The sequence below is a fragment of the Cuculus canorus genome, chromosome 3 (genome assembly GCF_017976375.1).
Source record: "Cuculus canorus isolate bCucCan1 chromosome 3, bCucCan1.pri, whole genome shotgun sequence".
Classification (NCBI taxonomy): Eukaryota; Metazoa; Chordata; class Aves; order Cuculiformes; family Cuculidae; genus Cuculus; species Cuculus canorus.
The window spans coordinates 107,934,425-107,959,670 of record NC_071403.1 but is presented as its reverse complement, the minus strand read 5'-3'; the positions used below and the strand labels follow the sequence as shown (position 1 = coordinate 107,959,670).

The window sequence follows — 25,246 nt, the reverse complement described above, 5'->3', positions numbered from 1 at the left end:
CTCCAGATGCTGGAGGCAGTCTGGAAATGTTGCACTCTGATCTAAATGGTAGAAGTTTTGGAAGAGTTTTTTTCATTTCACTGACAGCCCAGACTGTGTCCTTTAAATTTCTTGTTTCTGTTATTGTTTTGGTTTGGTTTGGCTTTTTTTGCCTGCTCCTGAGTATGTGCAGCTCATGCCGAACTCCTATCTGGTCATCAAAATGGAAGAAAAACAGGTGTTCATCTATGAATTAGGTATTAAGATATTTTGTAATTTGATTCAAAGGTTTATTTAAATCACAAAAAGTATGTGTGTGTGTTTTTCTTTTCCCCTCTCAGGTTTGCAATTATGTGTGGCTATATGTCTCAGTTTGAAAGTATACAAAACAAAATCAGGAATGGTTATCTCTTTAAGGTATGTTTTTGTAGGGGTTGGGTTTTTTTTAAGCTATTCCTTTAAATTATTTCCTTATATAGTGTCAAAGACAGATTTTTCCTACACAGTATTTCAGCTTCACAGGTCTATTTTGGTGCTGATGTTAAAGTGAAAAAGGTTTTTTTATATATGAAAATAGATTATAAGCTTACAAAATATAAGAGTTGAGGTAGGATTCTGGGAACAGCATTAAGATTTCTGTTTTATTACGTAGTCAAAGTGAGGGAGGAAAAGAGAGGAACCATTTTGTTTAGAAAATAAAAGCATATGAAATAAGTGATGAACCAACACAGTTCTGTAATCATCTTTCATGCCACCCTCAGGAAGTAATATTTATTTTAACATTGTCCTTTTGTAGCTAATTGCGTTTTTTTAGAGTTAGCAGTTTCTGTTACATGTAATGATTTTTCCCTCCTTGTCCTCAGCGTTGCTTAGATGCTTCCCATCCCTTGCTCTCTGAGCCAGTGTCCCTGCTTTCTTTGTGTCAGTGAGAGGCAGCAGAGATGTTCCAGTTCTTGGGGAGTGCGCAGGATATATCCCTATCACATCATGTCCATGTTAGGGCTTGGAGTGTCACCAGCTTTCCTATGAGAGAACATTAATTACATTTAAACTGTGCCAAGCGAGCTAAGCCCCAAGCACTGGGACAAGCTGGGAACAAAGGGAAAATGACAAATAACACAAGTGCTGCAGTTGTTTAAGGATCAAGTTTAAAAGGAGCCCACAGTATTAGCAGTAGCCTTTTCAAGAAGGTTTTCCTCTTCACAAGTAATTAATGAGATCCATGTGAATCATTTTGAAATGCTAAGGATTTTAGGATATAATAGCATGAAAGCACAGCTCCTGTCTGAATAGTTTGTGGACAAAATGATAGAATAATAGGCTCTTAGATCTGTGTAACTCAAATATGTTGGTAATTGGCTTAATTAGAAAAACTGAGGTATTTGGGGTGGGGGGAAACCTTAGTAGTGAAATTTATTCTGAGAGGCAAATGGTAGTTAGGGGGAAAATAACGTATTTCTTTTCTCTTCAAACTTAAGTTGATCAATAAGAGCTTGCTTTAGTAAATTGAAGAGAGAAATAAAGATACTTTTCCTGTAGTGGAAGTGGTTTTAGAAGAAGCACCTCATTAGATACTGTTTGGATTTTATGATTTCACTATAAATGGAACCATTTTCTTTTCTGAATTTCACATTATAATAACAGTTTATTGAGTCATATACCATTTCACTGGGACAGCCACATTCCAAGGTGGAAAAGATTATGCTTCAGTGATGGGTGCTGGCATGTAAGATCTGTCAAATAGAATGGTTACTTTCTCACCGATTTTGTGTGTGACAGTTTCCTAATACTAACTGGAAATGAAATTATTTTAATTGAAGTTGTCACCTTTTTAAGACAAAAATTCTTGAGTTCTTTGATTGAACTTTAGAGCTGCTTAGTCTTGTTCTAAATACAGCGTGCCTTCTTTCATTGTCTGCAAAATTTTGTGTTTGTGGTTCCCCTCCATGAGGAAGGGGGTTTGCTAGTTAAAATACTTTTAGATTGTTAGAAAGAATTACATTTCTGAATTTGTTTATGATTTGCAGCAAACTACTTAGAATGTAAACACACTCACCAAACAAACATCTAAAGTGACACTGATTTTCTTTCCAATAGGAGCACCTAGACAAAGCAATTGAACTTAATCCTCGAGATCCTTTGTTATATTACCTAAATGGAAGATGGTGCTATTCAGTAAGTTGGTTTTTTAATCTAACATATGAATTAAGTATACTGAAAAATGATCGTGTACTTGAAATGAAATAGTGGGACTTAAGACTAAGTAGGTGTTTTGAGATAAATAAAACAGTACATGTACATTTCCTGAACCAACTTCTACATGTCTGATGTTAATTGCTGACCATTCCTGTCATATACATTAAGCTGTGCTTGTATGTCATTCGTCGTTGTGTTCAGATTTCTTACCTCAATGTATGAATGAAAAGCAACTGGTATTTGGAAGGGAGGAAGGGTAACCTGTAGTATAGTAAGCCTTTATTTCAGTTCTTTATGCTGCCACAAACTTTCTGGGTACCCGGGGCTGGTAACATAGCCTTTTGGTAACTTTATTGCCCATCCATAACTCCAGGTAGAGGCAGTTGCATGCTGTGGAATTATGGCTGTGGCTGCAAGGCTACCATACCAGCTAGGTAAATTCCAGGAGAATATCACAACAAAGATGCAGACATAAAAATCTATAATTCACCAAAAAGTTTTGCAAGAGATACAGTGTGTGTTACATCAGCGCAAGAAGTGCTTTTAAATACTGTGTTAATGATGTAGACATAAGTATTCGTATGTGAAAAATTCAGATAATTGTTTTACAAGCTTAGCTGTTGATTATTTATTTTAGAAAAGCAGTGCTTGTGTTTGTAATATGAGAGTTGTCTTATTCTTAAGCCCAAATATTTGATGGCTCAGGTGGCTGTCCTTGTTGCTTCATCTTTAGTGCTCTGAGGAATCTTTCATCAGAAGAAAATGTTCTTGCATAGTCTGCGCTGTAAAATAATCACTGGGAAGCTTCTCAGAATAATAACTGCTAATGTGCAGTGAATTCCAGCCCTTTTTGCTCCTGCTACTCCCAATGCTAATCACTACAAAGTGCCTGCAGAGTGGAAAGATGGAGTTGCTATCTTTGATTCCATCTTTATCTGCAACAGGACTTAATGTGAAGTGATCTTTCAGCGTTTTTTTCTGAGTGTGTATTTAACTTTCAAAGAGCTTTCAGCAACTACCTTTTTTCTCAGTTGATTTGAGTGAGGAATGACACCTTTTTTTTTTAGAGGGTTTTTCATTTTGGTTTTCATCACATTTGTATTCTTGATTATCAGCATTAGCTATGCAGAAGTGAGTTGATGAGATTGTCCTATAGTATGCTTGCTGTCCTACTTTTGAAGAGCATCTCTCTCACCAGTGATTCCTTAAGCACTTTTATACTGCACTGTGTCCAACAGCTAACTGCAGCTTCCATTTATGTCTAACAATCATAGATGTTTTTCGTGGCTTATTTCTCACTTGAGTTATCGCTTTTGAAAACTTTACATGTCATCTCAGCATACCTCACTTTGTTCTTATTGCACTGTTTTTTTACTCTGGTTTCGTTTAAGTGACAATCACCACTTCCTGACTAATTCATTTGGTTTGTTGTGCTCTATCATTACAAACTCATGTTCCACACCTTGTAGTGTCTATGCAAGGCTTCTTTACTGAACATTAAAGCCACAGATTAGCATTTGCTTTAGGATATGCATTTACCAAGTAAAACAGTCAGCCTAAAGAGATGTAGCCACTGAAATACTTACGTTTTGATACCTTTTTTCTTTTTCTTTTTCTTTTTTTTTAAATTCTTACCTTCTATAACTGTTTTGATGGCCATGTCAAAATAGTTGCATGAAACACTTAGATTTTCATAGTACATAAATGCAAGTATAGGACTGAATGAAATTGTGTTTTAACTTCTGGGGCTGTCAGCTCTTAAAAACTCTCTGCTGGTTGCACACTTGCAGTAGCAAGATGAGGCCATCATTTGGGAACATTAGTTTTGAGGCTCTACTATGGAAACTCGATCCCTGATCGTAGCCCAGTGAAGTTGGTAATATTCTCGTAGGTAGGTATAGATGGGTTTTCCCCATGATAGAGATAGGCTTAGAAGCTTGTGGAAGATGTGGCAAATTCCTCATCCTTTTCTGCAGACTGATGTTTCGTGCTGTGGTAATTACACCAGAAGGTAGACTGATGGCTGTGGCATTGGTTACAAATAATTCTTCAGGGTAGATTGTGTGATAGGAGACATGAAAAAAATATTTATCGCTTCTTCTCTATACTGGTAGCTGTAGATGGAGTAATAATGTTCACTGTAGGCCTTCTGTTTTTACTGTTTTGTCTAGCTATGGTTGAGGCTGGGAAGGCTGGAGAGTGAAAAGCCCAGGGAATCAAGTTGGATAAATGCCTAAATGCCTGTGCAGACTGTCCTGGCTCCTCAGCTGGCAAGAAAGAGAATATTTGTGTTGGAAGACAGTATTTTAAAACTGCTGTCCAGTTACTTGATCTCTTCCAGAAGTCAAAGCATTGCAAAATTATTTAATACAGTTCTACATTAATATATTGTAATAAAAAAGAAAAATAAATTCTCTGGGCATATGTAGGTAGGTGCCATTAATACTTTACTGGAGCTGGATCAATGGGATGATTTTCCTTTATGGAAGCTAATTGTGTTATCTGTCTTCAGAGGGTTATTAGCGAGGAAATATTGGAGAAGGATATCCTTTAGTGCTGCAAGTCAATCCTGGCTGAATTTTTGATCCTCGTGGTTTAGTTTCCTTGATATGAACAACCTGGAATTGGAAAAGAGTTGTCAATGGGCAGAGTTTGCATCTCATCAGAAACAAACAGAAGAGAAGAACAAAAACCAAACTCCAGCCAGAGTTTTATTTCATATATGATTTTTGTTAATGCTAGACTAAGGAAGAGAAAGAGATATTGGGAGATCTTTTTTCACCAGTATTTAGGGGGGAATCACATTTTCTGCCTTGGTCTTAAGAGGAACAAGAGGCTTGATAGAAGTGTGCTGGATATGAGCTTTATGGTCAGCTGCAGTTTAAGTCTGTGGGTGGCTTTCTTCTGTCTCTGGTATAAGTAGAGATTTGAGTAGAATAAACAGATGAGTGCTTGTTGTTTGACTTATCTATAGGAGAGATTGTTAGAGACAACCAACTCTTAGCTTTGCAGTACTGAAGAGTGGCCTCCTGTCCTTGGCAGAGGTCAGGCTGTTCTGGTGATTTACTTCCCTCAGCCGAAGAAGGTGCAGGAGTTGGCTCTTGGTCCTGTAGGCCCCTGTTTTTCGCCTTTGAGTGAGTGGAACTAGCTCTCCTTATGTGTGGCAGCTGGGGAGTGGTGTTCCTCAAGTGACCCAATACATTAAAATCTGATATTCTGTGGAAGCAGTGTTCATTGCAGTGCTCTTGTGAGACTGCTAAGGGGACTGACATCTGTCCTTGGGAGACTTAGAAAACCCAAATTCCCTTAAGTCTTGGAAATCATCAGTAGGGCAAGAGCAATGTTCATTCTTTAATTTTGTTGTTACTATTACTTCATGCAGTAGCTGTTTTTCTTATTACATTCTGCTGTCTTATACCATGTTTGGAACATTCATTAAGTGAAATCATGGTTCCACTGAAGCTGATGATGGTTACAGTATCTTTGTACTTGGTTTTGTATGGATGTCAAAATAATGTTTCACTCTGTTCGGAATAACCTTGACTGTAAAAGTCAAATTTGCTCTACACTAGAGTGTGCTACACCACGGTTTCCGTTGCCTATGCTTGCTCACACACAGGGAATGCCTAATAAAGTTGGTTCGTATAGTAGGAATGATGTTTCCATTTTGCTGAGCATGGCATAGGATTTGCTCTAATAAAGTTATTTCAAATTAAAGACTGTGCTTGTATGAGTTTAGGGAAAGGGTATCATTTCCTCTTTGTCATTATTGCTCCAGGACATAATTTTGTGTCTTGCATAAAACAAGTCTTTGCCATTTGTTCCACCTTAGCCATAGGGTGGTGCAGGCTGACTCAGGTGGGGCATGGTTAAGCTTTCGTGATGGGATTCACCTCACCTGGCTTTAGCCATCCAATAGACTATCCAATTATGTAATTGTCTATGCTCCTTTTGTAATTGAAAGAAAGAAAGAAGAGAAAGCTAGAGATGTTCATTCCAGGCTAATGTAGGTGGAGAGGAACTGCCTAGTGGAAATGCCTCCCTCTGTATTGACCATTCCAGGAACCTGGACAACTCGTGTAAACCACACACTTCATTTATGGGTGGCTAGAGGTAGCTCCAGTGAAATCACAAAGCCAGTGGCATGCAAGTCTGATGGCTCACAACATTACAGAACTCTGAAGCTATCTGTGTAATAGTCACTAGCTATTGTGTGTGTAAAACTTGCAGTTGTGCATGCATTTCACTTTTAAACATTGTTTTAGATTGGTGGGATTTGTAATATAAAAATGGCAAAGTGCATCTACTTTTGAGCTTTTTTAAATTTGAGTAGTACAAAGCAGCACCCAAGCCAGACAAAATAAAGACTAAAACCTCAGTAAATTAGTTCTGATTAAATCTTGTCAGAAAATAAAACAACTGCCAGGAAGAACTTGTGTTTTTAATAGGTAATTGTAACTCCATATGGAAAAACTGCAATTTTTCTCTCTTCACTATTGCATAACAGCAGACACGTGTGTGGTAATTGTATCCGTGCAGTGTATGTATATCTCCAGGGTGTTGTGTGGTCTTGCAGAGAACAGTGTAAGCAGGTACATACCCTTTTATTTTTTCCCCCTCTCTTCCTCCCTCTCTAAGCTGCCTCTGTCTTGATGTGATAGACCTAGAAATACAGAAAACCCTTTCCTCTTCCAAAAGAACAGAGAACACTGCAGCAGTAGATTGGTGTGAGGAAAACAATACTTTTGCAAAGGTCCTTTTAATGTCTGTCGCAGAATGTCTCAAAGTATAGAGCAGCTAGAGAAATGAAGTGTTTGAAGAAATTATATATGTACCTACAATCTGAAGTTTTAAACAGCATGCTGCAGTTTGTAACACAGTGTGAAAGCGCTGCAGTATGGAGAGGAGAAACATCATGTTGCTTCAATGAATAAGAATTGTGGGATTGCTGGACAGCATTTGTAAAAAATGCTCTGTTCCCTTAGAAGAGGCTTTAAGAGTGGGATATATGAGAGAGAATGAAAAACTTTATTTTCTAATATTGTTTCTCCCTGGGATAGAAGCTTTAGTGGTTTTGTGTAAGAGGCTTAATTGACAGCACTTAACAAATAAGGCATTAGACCCAGCCGAACAACCAGCAAGAGTTGACCAGGATGCCTTCTGTCTCTAAGAAATGTTGCTCTTATGTAGGTAGAGTCATTGGGGCCAGACAAGAAAACACAGTCCTATGCATTTTCCTGTTGTTTGCTGGGCTGTATTTGTATTCTTTGCAGTGATGTTTCTAGGGCAGTTGGCAACAAGAAATACATGGAGCTTGATAGCTGTTCAAAAGAGAAGTATTCTGGTTGATGGCTGTGGATAGCTGTGTGTAGATGGATTCTTACATTTTACCATTATTAACTGACATCTACTGAGTAATTGCTGGATTTCACTGGAGAAGGCAGGGGGAGCAGCAACAGATCTAGGGAGCAGCAACACACCTGTAGAGATTGGGAAACCAGGGAATGAAGCAGGAATCACCTAAGGCTATCCAAAACTGTTTAAATTTTTACAGCAGTAGAAAATTGAGTTCAAGGCTCAACTCTGTTAATTGAATTGCAGCTTCCTCTGAAAAGGAGATGTCTCTATGTAACTCATATTTCACTTCCAGGTCTCCAGTAAGAGACTCTCTGTCATTGCGTGTGTGTATCCCTTCTCTGTGTTGCCTCTGGATAGATCAGTCCATAAATTGCTAGGGGAACACAGAACCTTGGGGTTTTTTTACCATTTTTAAACTCAGCTGTGCTCTGTGACAGGAGCCATCAGTGCTGCGGTTCGATACTGATTTGAAGGAATAAAGTCCTGAGTTTTCAATACAGTTGTAATAGAAGTGTTCAAAGGAGAGTAGCTTCACTTTCTCCATTTAAACAAGCTCCAGTCTCACAATGCAGCTCCATCCTTTGTTAGAGATGTGACGTGTTTCACCAGGTTAGGTGGTGGAGCCAAATACCTCATGGCAGTTACCAAAGCCGTTTCTGTCAGATGTCAGTAGAGGAAGAAGTCACGTACAGTATGTGGCAATATGACAGTTCCCTAAAGTTTTTATAGCAGCCCGTCTTTAGGAAATGAGAAGAGGTCTTTGGCAAGTGCTATTTGGCAAATTTGGAAAGGAAAAAATGAAGCCTGTTTCTTAACAGTAATTGTGACCGGCTTCATAATAAATGAACTTGTTTTACAAGCTCCAAAAGCACTCACATTTGGACTATTGCAACAGCTTTTCATGAAGTTGAAAAGTAGTCAAATACATGGACTATCATGCTAAGCTGTCTGCCTTATGAAAATCTTAACAGGTTTAAAGCACTATGCCTAGCCTTAGGTTTTAAAAAATGGTGAGGTCTTGTGAAACCTTAACTTTACTTTAAACTTTGAACATTGGAATAATCTCATATCAGTGAAGTTTGTGACTTGTCATTGTCATTTTTTCTTAATGTGTACAATTCTGGTTAACAGAATCTAAAATCTAAATGACTATGCTTTGAGCTGGCAAATCAACAGTATAAAACAGTCCTTTCCAGGTTCTTTTTGCAAAATAGGTTGTGTAAGTAGTACAGTGGCACAGGACAGTATTTACTTCAAAACTGAGAGGCAGTGCTAGAGACTTGATTTATTTGTTTGTTTTAACTTTATTTTGTTTTTATTATAGGTAGCTCAGTTATCTTGGATTGAAAAGAAGGTAGCTACTGCTCTCTTTGGGACTCCGCCAACTTCAACAGTAGAAGAAGCACTGCAGAATTTCCTTAAGGTGAGTCTTGGCCAAGGGTTTTCCTATGTGACTGTTTACCGGCTGCTATATGGGACAGTTGTCAAGACGTCTACTCAACAGATTATGTTCAGTAGCTATAAATCCAGAGCTCTCATAAATGCCACAGAAATTGAAATGTTTTTTCTTTCCTATTTTAAAATTAGTTTGGGGGTGAGTTGCTAGCACCTTTCTTCTTTCTTTAGTTTTTTGGAATTCTCCAATGTCTTGCCATGATTAGTAGTTATTGGATTTAATCAGAGATACATATAGATTAGTTATATATGGCATTGAAATAAATTAACCATAGCAACAAATGTTTATTTGCCCATTTCTGCAAGAGGGTTAACAGAGGCAAGGAAATATTTCACGTTGTGATGCTTCTCTTTTTCTGATCTGATTATTTTCATAGGATTTCAGTAGAAGCCTTTCTTGTTTGAGGTGGTGAAATTACGTTTGTGGAGAAGCAGAAAAGAAAGCTCTGTCATATAGGTCTGTGTTCCAGGGCATTCTACTTGAATGGACAGTTATGAGAAAACACCACACAAATAAAACAAACCTGTCTTTCAGTTCTTTTGTATGAGTCATTTCTACTTCTGGAGCTGAAAAATACAAATTTTTCACTTGACCGAATAAAAAGCGTAAACTTCCATCACTGCAATTACTTTCAGAGAGTTTCTCAAAAGGATTGGACAAGCATATTTTCTTCACTATCAAAAGTGCTTGTTTTCTGTGTTCTTAGTCTGTTTAAAGATGGAATGATCTCCTGAGTTTTGGACAATGTGATACATTACCATCTTCCGAGTTTAAGAGATTTTATCTTTAATGTCAAACTCCAAAGGGGGTAGAAATAATTTGAAACATTCACTTTAGCTTCAGGGTATTTCGTGGTGGGCTGCGGTTTTCAGTCACTTTCTGCAACAAAAATTAAATTGCTGCCTAGAAGACAACTGTTTGGGTTTCTTTTTTCAGTTGTTTTGACAGTACACAGTTGTAGTGAAAGCAGCATTGTTTTGGTCCAAGGATTACAGCTACTATTTATTTCACTGATGTAATTTTTCTCCCACCAAAGCTGTTTGTTGATTAAAGCTACTTCTTGGCTAGTAGAGAATTGGTAAGGTTTTTACTCATCTTTCAAACATCTACATCCTTGACGTGTTTTAAAAGGAAGACAATCTTGAACTATTTTAATGATCTGAACTTTTCAGAAGGTGGTAATGAGAAAAGAAAGGTGAACCCAGAGCTAGAAGATACAGGTCTGTGAAAGAAAACTAATTATAAAGTTGATGAACACAGTTCATTACTCATTACAGGAAGTATGGGTGGTTGGTTGCTTGTTCGTTTCCTTGATGAGTAAATAAATAATAATCTAGAGAGTGCACTGTCTTCCAACCCACTGTGGAAATGAATGAATCCACTAGATAATCTATAGAATGATCCAGTATCTTTACAAAGTGCTTATGGAGACAGGAGAACAAGAAGTACAGAATGTTTTTACGTGTTCGATATCACCATGTCCTGTGCCTATGTTAGGGTTTGGGTTTGGGGGTTTCTTCTTTCCATGAGGGTTTTTTGAATTGCTAAACAAATCATGATGCACACAGTAGGGGTGATTCAGTCTGGTGTTTGAGGAAGCTTAATGCACTACTAAAAATGCTATACAGACCACATAGATCTCATCACACAAGTTTTATGTGTATTTTCTTTCCTGTTTTTTTGTTATTTAGGCAGAAGAAATGCATCCAGGGTATTCCAAATGCAATTATGTGTATTTGGCAAAGGTAACCAAGTTCTTTTAAAAATAATGATTTGTAGACTCTGGTATTCTTACAGTGGTCTGATTGGAAACAAAATGTTTTTTCTCCTCAGTGCTATAAAGATCTTGGCCAGAAAAGCAATGCACTGAAGTATTGTGATTCTGCACTGTCAGTTCTCTCAGTTACTAATGAGGTGGGTATTAAGAGTGATAACTTGTTCTCTTGCGACCGCTGTCTTGTCTTTGGCACCCGTTACTGCACTGGCAGGAATAACATAATGATTCACTTTTTTCTCTGAATACAGAACCTTTCTTTTTCATCCACACTAGTTTGGCTTGTTACAGTTGTCTGTATCAACAGCTTTAAAAAAATAAAAATCTTTGTTTGGGGAACTGTCCGGGACTTGTCTGTGTCAGAGGCTGTCAGAAATGGAATTGCACTCTTTGTAATTCAGCCCATTTTGCTACAACTATCATAAGCATTAGCAGTTGAGTGTGTCACGCTAGCTGTGCTGAAATTTTGCCCCACACCTACTTTTAGCTCAGTTGAAAGCATCCTGAACTTTTGTCTCAGTGTTCCTCTGCTGTTCCTCTAGTTTGTCATTCTTGGTCAAGGCCTCCAGGGCAGTGTTAGCTATAGAAGAGACAGATTAATTACTTAAGGTTGCCTTCGTCTTCAACCACAAAGCAGTTAAAAAGGCATAGTTCTTCCACTTGCATCTACTGGAACATAGTTTATTCCAAGACATTATTAGATTTCTTTTTAGGGCTTTTACATTATTTTTAGTATGTGGACACAAAACTTTTACAGCAATTAGAGAGATTTTAATTGATTTAGTTTCTCAAATATAAACCAAGTCATTGCAAATAGGTTTGCTCTCTCTGATCTCATGTATAAGCAAGTTCCGTAATTACCTACCTATCACTGGAAACATCTTACCATCCTAGAGCATGACAAGTTCAAACCTGAGCTTTGTCAGCCTAAGGGACCCCCTTTGAGCACAGCAGATGTGGTAGGGAGAGAGAGGGGTGATTCCGGAGACGAATTGGCCCTATCCCATTTAATTCTTTGAAGTTAAGGAAAAGGACCATTAAATAGCTCTGTAACTTGATTGACAATAAATGCTATGCGTGGAGCACTAACATGTTTATGTCAAGTGTTCCTGCTGGGGGAAAAAGACCACTGTATGCCTCACCAGCAGCCGCTCTTGGGTGGCCTTTATTTTGGGGCCAAGTTATAGTATGTACCAATCATAAATTAAGCAATCATTGCTTTAGTTCAGTGTTTCTTTAAATATGTATTCATACAGCTATGACATTAATAATCTCTAAACTCTGCTTTATTCTTTACTTACTGTTGAAATGTACCTTCAACTCGCCTGTTACAGAACATAGGAAAGACTGCTATAAATAATCCATTATTTCGTACCTTACATATTTGCATAAAAATAGGACCAATGGTGTAAGAGAGAGAACATGCAACTGAAATGGCTTTATCTCAGCCTGTTTGTATATATCTGCAGTGATTGTGCTTGTGGATTTTTTTTTGTTTCCTGTATTCAGCTTGCTACAGGCCAGGTAATCTTGCAACGAGCTCTGAAGCTATCTGGTAAATTGCAAACAAATATATATCACAGAAACTCACAATGGGAAGAAGACTGCCTTTGTTTACTAAACTAGAAGTCATTCAACATATTCATAAAGACTCCTTGCAAAAGTATAGAGAGAGCATAGATTGCGACTCTGATAACAATAGCTGGACAAAATTTTGGTGACCAAAGGTAGTTGCTGAGACTCCCTTTACATGGTGGAGACAGATAGATGTATCTGGGTGCTTCATCCTGCCTCTCTGTGTCCCCTGAAGGCAGAGAGAGACTAAGTGAAGATATGTGTAAGATGTGTGCCTGAGACACCCGACTCTTAGACTGTTCAGCTAATGAGAGATGAATTCTGCCTCAGAAGTCCATTGTCAACAGTCTAAATATGAGCTGGAGTTCAGTGTGTCCTAGACCACCTGGAGGGGCTTAGTGCCTGGTAAAAAGAGTGCCCCATCACGTGTCCAAAGTCTCAGCAGACCTCAGGGGCCCCTGAGGTGAGAGCAAGAATTTGGGAGCAATCTGAGGAAGAGTTGTTCTGACAAGCAGGATAGTGATGAGAATAAGAATGGTACTGGTTTGTGAACAGAAGAAAGAGCCGCAAATGGGTCCCGGAAATCTTTTGTCCATCTAAGGAGGACAAGATGATTTATCTTCTTCCATTTTGGTTAATTCTTTAGATATCAAAGCTTTGTCTGGTTTGTCTTGTTCACTTGTGTTGTGTTTGAAGTTTAGAAAAAAAAAAGTCCATAAAAATATGGCACTGAGACAATAGTGTGTAATTCAATTAAAAAACCAAACAGTCAGCACAAGGTAAAACCAAGTGCACACTGAAGGGAATTACTGCAAAATAGAGATCTGGAGTACATACTTCACTGATGCTAGTACCTCAGGTCCCATCTGAATATTACGTGTTGTTTTGGCTATTGTGTTAGAGAAAGGCTGTTACTGATTTGGGGGGGGAAACATGTTGGAGCTGAAATTGTTCAGGGCTTGGAGCTGTACACAGGAATAATATTTAGTCAGGTTACTTTAAGGGAGAAAAGAGACTGTAATAAGATTGAAGAGGCATTGGGGAGACAGTAATAAATGGATGCTGATAAAGTGCCTGAATTGACTACAGTCCTGTGAAAGACGAGGTTCATAGCCCGAGACTGAAAACACAAATCAGCAGCATTCTGAGGATTTCTTTCAGTTTGCCACAGCACAGGATCTCAGGGTTGTCAGCAGCACAGTATGTGGTCACCGTCATGTGAAACCCATCATTCCCAAGTGTAACCATAGTTTCTCATGTGAGCTTTCTTTCTTCAAGCAGGGAAATTCCTTTATTGTTTTTAAATGTTGGCTTCTAGTAAGAAACATATATATGTATAAAGGCATAAGATCAAGAGCAGACTGAGAGACAAAGTTGCTGGAAAGGTGCCACACTGAGGAAATGAGTAGTATTTACTGATACAAATCATCCTGCAGTGTAAGTATGAAAAATAGTAGTAGACAATGGTTTACTTTTTATTGCTTCTGAGCATCCAGTTTCAGTGGGAACTAGAGGCATTCGGCATCAGTAAAATAGCCCATAGCTCATTTTAATCCTCAGGTCAAATTCTCAGCTGGTCTAAATCAGGGCACTTCTTCGACACTTTGTCTAGGACTCATTTAATGTAACATTTCAAATTAAGTGAGATGGCTTTTGTCTTGAATGTTGTATCACATCCAAATATCCCTTCTGTGCATCCATTCTACCACTTAAAGAATATGCTTTTAATTCAAGGGGTAGAGGGTCCTCTAAACAGAAGTAGTTCTTGTTAAAGAAAAAATAATCAGATGGCCAGTTTCAACCCTATTAAGAAACTTGAAGAGGATACTAAAGCATTCATCAAAGAAAAGGAAAGTTCTGATTGAATGATATCTGTAAATCATAGTACCCGTTTTTTTAAGAAGAGTTTGGCATATTTTTAAAAGGAAATAGAGGAGATTTGGTCCAAATTACGTCTGAAAAACAAAATTGTTTTTAAAGTACTACTTTAGAGACCTTTGTCTTTATCCTCTCTATTCTAAACAAAAACTCCTAGTGAATCATATGGCCCATCCTTCACCATAAATACTGTAATACTGTTAGAGTGGTACTTCACTGCTGGAGGTGCACAGGACATTAAATCGTCCTGCTTTTCTCTGGTTACTGTCCAGGTGGATAACCTCAGGGTCCTGGGAAATATTCACCCCTTCAGTAAAAAGAGATCCTAATGTTCAGGGCTGCTGTGAGTTATTGTGAAGTGCATAACAGCTGCTCTGTTTATCTAGTAGATGTTACATTACTCTTTCTGAGACTCATTACTTTGTAGTGCGCTCAAAGACTTGGTGAGTGTGACTACATGAAGGGCTGTTGAAACCAGATGTGGTGGACTACTGTGATGGGAAAAAATGACTTTTTCAAAATCGTGGAGAAAAAATGTGTAATAATTCAAATTTGAAAACATGAGCATTTGTCTTGCATATAGAAAGACAAAATATGTGTGTGTGCTTGGTTAAATACATAGCGCTTTGCATGTAAGGGGAATAAGACAATAAATCTTTTTATAATAAAGATTGTTGAAGGCTGTAACCTGCAGAAAATTAAAGTCTCAATGTGGGATTGTAAAGTATAATAATAAAGAAATTATTTTTTCTTGTGTCTGGAGATGAGCATGGGTAGAAGAGTGAACTCTGTGCTCGTAGGACCAGTATGCTCACCACAAAGAGATTAGCAGTTTAGCAGAGAAAGAGATTAAAATTTCATGCTTCTGGTCTCTATGATATGTTTGAAAATGAAATTAATCTAAAAAGCAGCAGTTATGTTACAAAGACTATAGTCTTGGAGGAGTTGAAAACAGCAGAGCAGGAAGAATGCAAAGCAAAACTGTTTGCACCAAGAGTTCCTGAAATCTTGCTTAGAATGCAGGTGAAAACTTCCCCAAAGGTCAGAATATATTTTACAAAATTATTGGTGATTTAAAAAAAAAAAAAATCTTAATTTCAAAAACACTTTCCTTCTCAGCAATTACAAATGAAGGCAATTCAGAGTTGAAATTAACAGATGAGAGAAATTTAGATATTACAGAAGTTGATCATTCCAGCATTCACTTCTTACAGGTATAAAATGGCAGGAAGCAGAGACTTGTTAAAGACTTTGCCTTTTGCCTCAGTGATATTTGAAACTCTAGAAAAGCCCACATGGAGGAGGAAGTAAATGTGATAATAGATAGGAATAATGGCTGAATGTTTGCACTAGAATGCAGCTGCTGAGTAGAAATCATGCCTGTAAGATTTTCTCAAGTTTTTTTTACATAACCATAATTGATTGCCCTCGTCATTAATTTACACTTTTAATATTGTCTGTAAGAACAGTGGAACTTACAGAAGGATGGAAGAGAGGGCAGTGTAAACTTCAGCACCCATCAGCTGTTCCTGTTACAACAGAGCATTTTTATATCCTGACTTTTCCAAAACAGATTTTCCAAGAAATACCTGCTTCAGCCACCATAGATTGGTCGTGTGTTGCAGAGCTTGCTGGGATATTTCCAACAGATCTTGTTTGAAGCTGCTGTGGTAACCTGTCCTTCTCAGTAAGACTCTGAGAAGAAAAAAAGTAATTTGCTGTTTCTTTTAAAGTGAAGGGTACAAATTATGATTTGTTTCTGAAAAAAACTACCCATCAAAACTATGTGAATAATTTGGGTTAACCTTATAAAAATATTTTTGTTTTTTCATCAAACAGAACATTTTCTTTTCTCAACATCGTCAGCTTGGTACAAAATGTCATTGTTTTTAGAGGGTATTTGTTTGTTAGATTTTATGCACATTTGTTCTGCAAATGCCAAGCAAAAGTCTGTGGTGTTTAAATTACAAAATAATGGAAGTATTCAGATTTGTGTTCCTTTTGAATAATACTGTTTGTGGAGTTGAACAAGAATTTCCTAATAGCTACCATCAACCCAAAGTTAAAGTACTTCTTAAATATACATTTGAAAACTATTTCTTCATTATTTATTCTGTTTATACTGAATATCGATGCTTCAAGCTCAGGGACTGGGCCTTTTAAAAGCTCATTTTAAAGCAATCAGATTTCAAACTCTGAAATGCTGGTAAAAATGAGACATTTGTAAAAGAGCTGTTAAAGGAATTTGAGACCTCTTGTATTTTATATTAGTCTGCATTTCAGAGAATGCAGTCTGTTTTTCTCTTCCTCATGAGACTGATTTGCTGTCTGCGTGGTTTTGAAGTTCCTGCCAAAAGGTTTGTTTGCATTGTCTGCTTATTCTTTTTCTCCCTCCAAAGACAGTACCAAAAAATGGTGAAGATATTTTTGTCGTGTGGTAGTTTCATACGTAAGAATAAAGTTTCTCCTGGGAAATACTGAGCTCATATTTATGATTAAATTGACTAGTTTATCGCAAAGTATTCATTTCAACATCATATGAAAGGTAATGCAGTTTTAGCATAGTTCTTAGTGTGGCAAGACTGATCAACAGGTGATTCCTGAGTGTGGAGTGTATCTCCTCCACTGGCCTGCTGGTGATGCAGGGGGAGAGTCGGAGAAGTATTCACGGAGGCGGTAGTGCACTGCAGGATTAAGAGATTTGCAGGTGGTTTCCTGTCTTTACGCAGTGACCAGGGGCAGTCAAACTTGGAAAAGTTTGAAATATATTGTCTCAGAGTCAATATGCAGGGTGAAAGAGAGCCTCGACTGGTGTCTTTCTGAAGGGGCTGTAACTGGGTGTGATTGTGTTCGAGCTGTTTCAGTGATGACTGTACAGAAAGAAAGGCTGTAAGTCCTATCGTGGTAGGGGTGACAACTGGACAGAATGTGTACAGAAGTAAAGGAAATGAGATTATAAGTGGAACCTCATCCTTTAATTTAGAAAGGAACTGCTGTCAGATAAAAATCCTACACAACTATTATTCTAAGTGAATTTTTTCAACAGCAGTCTTAGAACTGGCCGAACTAGTAATTCATAGTCTTCTGGGTATGGAAGGATGTTCTCTCTACATGGTGTATGATCAGAATATGTTGAATTATTGGCAGCTCTGCTTTTTAAAGCTCTACTTGCCTTGATCCTAAAAGCCTTGAGAAAGCATAGTTCATCCCCAGAGGAAGATACTAAAAATATGGAAGAAGATAAAATGACTTAAGTTGTGACGTACAGCAGTCAAGAGTAGGTTGCAAGTGGATAATTGCATTGGCTTACTAAACTATGTAAGAGGAGAAACAGCATGAAGCAAATTTACGCAGATTAACACCTAGTACAGTCACACTGTTAGCGTAGAGACAAACACATAACCATTCCAGGTTATGAAAGTCTATCACCATCTATGAAAGTCTATCACGAAACTGAGAATGGATAGCATATGGTTTTATGTTATTTATATTGTCCACAGGAGCTATTACTCTCCAATTACTGATCTTTGCGCCTGTCTGGGAACCTCTTCTGTTACAGCCCAAGATTTCTCATGGAGCTGCAAAGCAATGACACAGCTGTACCCCACATCAGAGTGGCTCTCGGCACCTCATTGCTGTTACTGCATATCACAGTACAGCTTTGGACCACCCTTGCAGCCCAGCTCATTTAATATACCATACAGCCCTGCTGACTTCAAGGAAACCCTACAGGATGCATGTCATCTTGGGATTTGGCAGTGCTTGCACACAGTTATGTTATAGTTGGCTGGTGTAACCATTTTGGCTGTGGTCGAGTGTGTATCATTCTCTGTTGACAGTTGGGACTTTGTCAACAAGTGCACACATGTGCGGTGCCTGGATTGAGTGTGTTTAGTGCATAAGGAAATAATTAGTAGAAATGGAAGGTAAAATCATTAGCTTTAGGTTTCTGCTTTGATTGCCATTTAATTTTTACATGCATATTTGTATGTGTATGTCTGTGAGTGTATATATTTATCAGTAACATTTGTCAGCAGAAATTAACTGTCAAAATGTGTACTTCCTCCAGTTAAGCCAATGTCCCTTTTTTTCCCACCAGCTCTCTCTTCTGTTTTGTTCTTGTTTTCATCTCCCTCTCCTCCCTCGTTCAGTCCCTGGCCTCCCAGGTCTTTTTTTTCCTGTATATATCCTCTATGGATAGAGAAACATAAACAACTAAATAGGATGAGGGGAAGATACAGTCACTGACCCTGTAATTTGAATACCTTTTGTGCAGCAGTTTGCAGAACATTTTGAACTCACATTCAACTCCAAAAATGATCTGAGAAATGTTTAATAAATGTAAGCCTTGACAGTAGAAAGTCAAGGTTGAAAGTGGCAGTATATTCAGTCAATGCTGAACTAAGCCTCAGGGTGAACAAATGGTACTGACAAAAATGTATTGCATTCCTCCTACAACTCGCACCTCTTCCTGTCACTGTTGCTCTGTAGAGGGAGATCAAAGCCTGCCCCTCTTTAAGTAATAATAATAATAAAAGGCTACTCTATTGTTCATTTTTAGAGAGCCACAGACCCAGGAATCAATGAGGGAGATATTTGCCTAATACAGGTTTTATGGCTTTGTCTTCCCATTAGCAGTCAGCTTTGGGTATTGATGAAGTTTTCATGCTTAGAACTGGAAACCAGCGCACTGAACAGAGTTGTGGCTTCTCTCTCCTTTTAGTGTGATACACCTCTTGGTCTGGAAGGACTCTATCCAAAGGTGACATAATAGTTCCCTTCACTGACCATTCTCTGCTTTGTTTTTAATGCCATTATGGGTTTTTTTAAATGCTTTTGCCATCTGAGTTCTTAATATTGACTGGAAATTGCTGGCTCAGTTAACAGTCTGCTAAGTAGTTTGCAACCATAATAATTCCTGCTTTCACTGTTGCAGTCTTGTTTGGAACCATCAACCAAGAGGCAGTATGCTTTGCACGGTTGCAGTTTCTTCTCCAGCTAGTTCTTAGAGCACTCATGGGGTTTTTCTCATTCATTTTCCTAAGCCCAGAGGAAGATTCAGTACAGATTGCCCAATATTTTTGAGACTTTTGCAACTCAAAGTACTGTATTGCCCAATATAGTACTTTGCTTCTAAGGAGAGACAAAATTATACAAAGTTGTTTGGAGACAAGTTTTTAAAATTCTGTTCCCTGCAGAGTGAGGTATCCTTTCAACCCTGAAATACTGAGCTCTGTGCAGATATGAGAAAACCTGCATCTCTGTAGTTTTCAACTTAGAAAAGTGTGAGAAGAGTAGGACCAGATACAATGAAACCTTTTTCGTTTTCTTAATAGCATAGGACAATATCTGTCTTTTTACTGTTTTGTTTAATGGAGTTTAGAATCATTTTCACACACTGGGTACATAGAAGTGTTTTTTCCTTGAATTCATCAACATATTGATACAAATGTTGCATTTCCAATTTTCCTTGAAAGCCACAGGCAGCGTGGAGTTTAAGGGGTGCTGAGTTCTGTGTGACATTTCCTCCTGTTAGAGTATTTTGGCAAGAGCTTACTGGCTTTGCAGTGTATGCCTTTTTTTTTAAGGCCTCTGATAAATTATTAAGCAGATAGTTTAGCCTGTTGTTGCCAGTGGGAGCAAGGCAGCGACTCCAAGAGAAGCGTCCAGCTAATGTATTAATGCCTTAATCCAAACCAATAATATAATGTAGTTTGACATGTCTGGCATATGGTTTCTATCATCTCAATATTCTTCTCTATTCCTGCGTGACACTATAGTCAACTAACCAAAATAAAGAGAAGCAGGAATTTCTTCACCCGTAAAATGTATTTTAAAATAGCCTGTATTTTGTTCCAGCTCTTTGGTTGATTGGATAATGAAGTGATCCTGAAATTCAGCTATTACTTCACTGTCTGTCTACAGCATTTTCTTTCAGAATTGCCTATAGTGTTATCTGGGGAAGAAATACTGGTCTCTGTCATTAGAAATACCTGCACAAAATTTGTGATGTACAAGTACTTTCAACTTGCACTGCTAAGCACACATGGGTGCATGTATTGGGTGTTTGGATGTTTACCAGCCAGCAGGTATGAGGTGCTGACTTCAGAAATGTGGTTTAAAACCAAGGTGCATTTTGCAAGCTGGAAGTTTTGCAGTGGCAAGTAAAGCAAGTGGACTATATCCAGGAGGCGTTTCAAAAAGCAAGTGTAATAATGGAGATTTTGTACTGTATTTATACAGTCATGTGTGTGTACCCCTTTCTGAACAGATTATACATGGAACAGGCAAAACGGATGTCACTGGTTATCTGTGAAAGAGTGTTTAGGCTGTGTTTGGTTCAAAGCCCTGTGCAAACTGTGCATCAGCCTAAAGGAGCCTTTCCCTTCTGTCCTAGGAGGTATGGTATAGTGTTGTCTCTGAGCACAGCAGATCACTTTCCTCTTACCTCCCCCATTGGCTCCACTCTGCTGTGAGCCCGGTAGGATAGGCAAAGCACGCTGACAGCAGCGTGGAAGACATCAAGGGTATAGTCAGTCCATGGTGGCTATTGCAGGTAGATATGGAGGTATGCACTGAAACCACAACCTAACCTATGTCACTAATTACACTTCCTGATGTTTTCTTGTTAATTGTGTAATAAATCATTAGCAAACATCATCTAAATATCTTTACAAAAACTCTACACGGTTGGGGTGAAAACTTATGTAAAGTGTAAAGCAAGGTGTTACTTTATGCAAAGTACACCAGTAAAAGTTATGGCCTAAATTGAAGGTTTACAAGTCTGCTGAGAGGGTTATTTGTGGGCACATTTTAAGTCTTTAACAGAGCTGTAAAGGGAGGGTTGCCATCTGTCTCTTGTTTTCACTTAAAACTTTATTTTCACAGTCACTGATAAATTAACTTACTATGCAGCCTTGTACATTCTATGGCTGTTACAGTTGTGTGTTATGTCTGTTGTTAGTAAAGAAATGTGGATAGGCACGTATCAGGCAAATGAAGGGATTTATCCTATCTAAATTGATGCATGATTGTCTGCTTCTTTCAGGATAAAGAGGCCCAGAAAGACTTAGAGGCTTTACTTCTCACATTGAAGCTGTGATACTACGCACTTTTTTAACTCTTCAAGCTGTGATGAAATTGCAAAAGTAAAATGAGAATCTATAGTGATGGGGAACCGCGGGTGAATTCCAGCTAAGTCAGTGTGAAAACCGTCATTGATTTTGGTCGGCTTGGATCATGGCCTTTAAGCATCTGGCAATTATGATACGAAAATGATGCATTCATTTTTGATTACTTATAATCTTTTACTGAAGTTTCCTTTTAGATCGCTGACACTGATTCTCTGAACATGAAGTCCACTGCTGGCAATGGACCTACTGGGGGTTAGAATGCAAAATGCATAAATCTCACTATTTGAAAGATTAATCAACTAGTATGTGATGCCAGCATAGAACTGTGTGTAGCAAAGACAAACAAACAAAATGTTTCTATAGTAAATTATATTTGTATCAACTAATTTACACAGATGTGTACAGAAGAAAATAATTCGTATTTATCTTTACACATTTCCCTACTCATATAAAATTAAAACCTTGTTGAAGTTAAAGAAGAAGCTTTTGCCTCCACAAAGCTGTTTTTACTTTAAACCTCCGGTTGGTTTTACATGGAAATGTGAAAAATTTATAAATTAAAGTTCTATTTTATTTGTAACATCAAATACAATATTAAAAAGCAGACAAATGAAATTCAGTGTTCTAGATTTAATCTATTACAGCTGTGATGTTTAATTGATTTGTTACAGGACCTCCATCAAGCTTGTGAATCCTGTCTCTCTCTCTCTGAACTGATGCCTAGCATGGTGGCATCAGTGTGTCTTCAAAGACACTAGTCCAGCATGTGACCATCACTGACCTTTTATATCATCAATATAACATAACATGTACATAAAAATAGAGTAATTAAAGACCTCCTACTCCTCTCTGAGTGTGTAGAACAGCAATATTTTCATTAAAATGTAACAGATAGGGAAAGGATTTTGTTCACCAATGGACTGATGCAGAATTCACCAAAGTCTGTAAAAAGATAAAGGACAGTTTTCATTGGCTTTCAGTTTGGGATCTCAATCTAGATACCCAGGAGGGTATCTCAAAGAAGTGAGCATTTCTGTTAAAGGACATACAATTGGATAAGGAGAACCGCATATTCCCTTGACCTGTTTAATATGTCAAATAAAATGGACCAGTTTATGGGTAAGAGAAGAACTCTTATGGCGCCAATATATAAACTAGTGATTGGGGCATTAATTTTGGACCAGTAGAGGAGAGTGACATTAGGTTATATGCAAGGAGGAGCTACAGTCACCACAACGTAGATCTAAAAATTGGACAGATGTGAAGTATGTATGCATTTGACTGAAGTATCTCATAGTAAGAGAGCTTTAATATCTAAAAAGACAAGACAGCGGATGCAGTAGACAGGAAAAAGACAAAATGTGTAGTCCATTTTTTAAAATATTTTATTTTAAAATAAGTTTTCAGACATTCAGGCATTGCTATGTGATGTCTCTGAGCAAAATCTGAATGCTCGGAACTGGTTCTGATTTCTTGCTGTTATATTCATGGTTTTCATTATCCTGAAGATCTTCACAAATCAAAATATGCATTTTAGTTGGTTTTAGGGTTTGTTATGGGGGATAATAGTTCCTATACTTCTCTTCTGATTCCAGACTTCCTTTTTTTTTTCCACACACAATTCCACAGAAAAGTGGAAATACTGTATGAGATAAATACCATCAAAAAATTCCTTCTGTGACAGAATAAGTGACTTGTGAACTGCAAAGGAGCTGTAAAGTTGATGTTGGTAACTGGCTTTTGGTAAAGTTTGCTTTTGGCATTTTCATAGCCAGTTGCAGAAAGGCAGTTTAAATAGATCTGCAAGCATGACTTGTACTTCAGGTGGTTGTTAGCAATTCACTGTCATCTAGGAGGATGTAATAAGGAGGCCTTTACTTAGATCAGTTTTATGATACTAAATATGTTATAAAATACATTGGATTATGGAATAGATATTCCATTTACAAGCAATTATTGCCAATAAAGGCTGCAAGCGTATCAGAGGAATAGATTAGAACAAGAAGTGATTTAAATTAATTGCTTAAATTAGGTGACATAAGTCGGATTCACTTCAGTAAAGGCAAATAGAAAGCATTGGATCGAAGTAACAGGAAGAGGCTGGAAGAGATCTGGCTAGTTGTGATAATTCTGTGGGAAAGGACGTGCAGATTCCAGTGAGTGGCATGCTAATCATGGGTCAGTAATGTCATGGTTTTGTGAAAAAGCAAGTTTTGTACTAGGCTGAATAAATAAGCGTTCCTCATTAAATTTCCATGAAATAACCTTTTACTCTAATTAGGCCTACTGGAATCTAATGAGATCTGAGCTGAACTACTATATCCAGTTTCAAACACCGCACTTTGAGGAGGTTGAGGGCTAATTGGAAAGAATCCAGTGGAGAGGGAAAAGAAAGGTGAGAGTGTTAGCATCATTTTGTTGTGAAAATTGAAAGAATTTAGTTTGTTTAATCTGCAGGAACAACGACTAAAGGAATATTCACATTTGTAAAAAGCCATTGCAGAGAAGACTGAAAAAAAAAAAAGAAACGTAAACCTTGTTCTCCAAATCCACTGTTCATAGGACAAGAAATAATTGCCTACCTTTAGGTTAAGCGTCAGGAGAAAATAATCCTAATGGCAGCTTTGCAAAGCCCTGTAATACATTTCCTGAGAATGTTATAAAATCATTTACACAAGTTTTAGAGTAAAAGTTAAACAAAAAAGACTTTAAACATTGGCGATGTTGAAGGTACAGTTCATCCTCTGGCAGAGGATGGACTAGATGACTTCTTAAGCTTCCTCCTGGCCTTGCTGTCCCTGGGGAGTGCCCAAATCCAGCCCCCGACGAGCTATGGGCACTTCTGCTGGGATTCTGTGGTGGGTGCACACACTGGCTCTGTGTTTGGGCCCAGACTACCTCATGAATTTGTACTGTGAAACATTCACCAGCATGTTTTGAGACTTGAATTTAAAGGTGCACGTCATGGCTGCCCTCAACTATGTATTTATCACACCTGTGTTTTTAATCCACATGGTTACATTTTTTTTTAATGAAATTTCTGATTTTATAAATGATCATTCTTTTCAGCCTTCTGAATTAGGCCCATTTCCTTGTTTGCATTTTTGCTCATTAGTAGTCTATGTGTAGAATCAGAAAATAACATCTGGGAGAGAAAATGATGGTTTTAAATTATTCACTCCAAGTTGTCTTCCATAGTTCACAGAAATATTCCTCGCACAGGTAAGAAACTGCTGTTTTATATAGCTAAGACATTTTGTGCTTTTTATGTTTTACTACTTAGTGTACATAAGCATTCTTAGTCTTTTTGTGTTTCCACTTTGACGATCAGAGGTCTTTTAAAATTGAAGCGTGTTGCCTGTGTTGTTCTCTAATTGCTCCTTCGAATAAAGCTTGGGCGTTCAGTTCTAGGCTTAGGCTATCCGTTCTCTATGATGTTTTATCTGAAGAAACAGCAAATATAGTTCCACAGGGCCATATGTTTTCTTTTTTGTTTAAAATATCTACAAGCAGACATTCACTTCCTTAGTTGTGTCTCTGTGGAGGAGCTAGAAGTTAACCGTATTAACCCTTGTGGGTCTTTAAGCTGTGTGGAGCAGATGGGGCTATAGGCTCCCTGGAGCCACTGTGCCTTCGCTGTGCTGCTCACTACCTCCTTCAGCTCTTCCACTGTGGCATCTCTTGCTTGGTCTCTGCTCCAGTACATGACTGTAAATACTTGAAGGGAATTTGTCTCTTTTCGTGTTTGCAAAAGGTGAGTTCAGGTGGCCTTAATTTGGTGCTAGGATTCTTGTGTTTCATTACAGTTAAAATTGCTAGTTTAGCCTTCCCGGATAACTGAGAATTTTTATTTCTCGTGGTGAAGCTATGGGCTCTGTCCCTGAATCTTGATTCCTT

General features: G+C 37.9%; 1 protein-coding gene across 8 annotated transcripts in view; it reads left to right on the top strand.

The window, feature by feature from the left end:
* The window catches only part of RMDN2 (regulator of microtubule dynamics 2), a 48,470-nt gene extending 26,347 nt beyond the window's left edge, over positions 1-22,123 (top strand). For 2 of the 8 annotated variants that reach the window (XM_054061739.1, XM_054061738.1), the window contains exons 6-12: positions 321-396; positions 2,077-2,154; positions 8,858-8,956; positions 10,681-10,734; positions 10,823-10,903; positions 18,940-18,978; positions 20,614-21,242. In XM_054061739.1, coding sequence (XP_053917714.1) covers positions 321-396; positions 2,077-2,154; positions 8,858-8,956; positions 10,681-10,734; positions 10,823-10,903; positions 18,940-18,978; positions 20,614-20,706 — 520 coding nt within the window. In that variant the 3' untranslated portion in view covers positions 20,707-21,242. Of the gene's footprint in view, positions 1-320; positions 397-2,076; positions 2,155-8,857; positions 8,957-9,365; positions 10,608-10,680; positions 10,735-10,822; positions 10,904-18,851; positions 18,979-20,487; positions 21,244-21,264 lie in introns of those variants that run through there. The other 6 variants (XM_054061740.1, XM_054061744.1, XM_054061745.1 and 3 more) reach the window with 6 other exon arrangements.
* Positions 22,124-25,246: the final 3,123 nt, after the last annotated feature.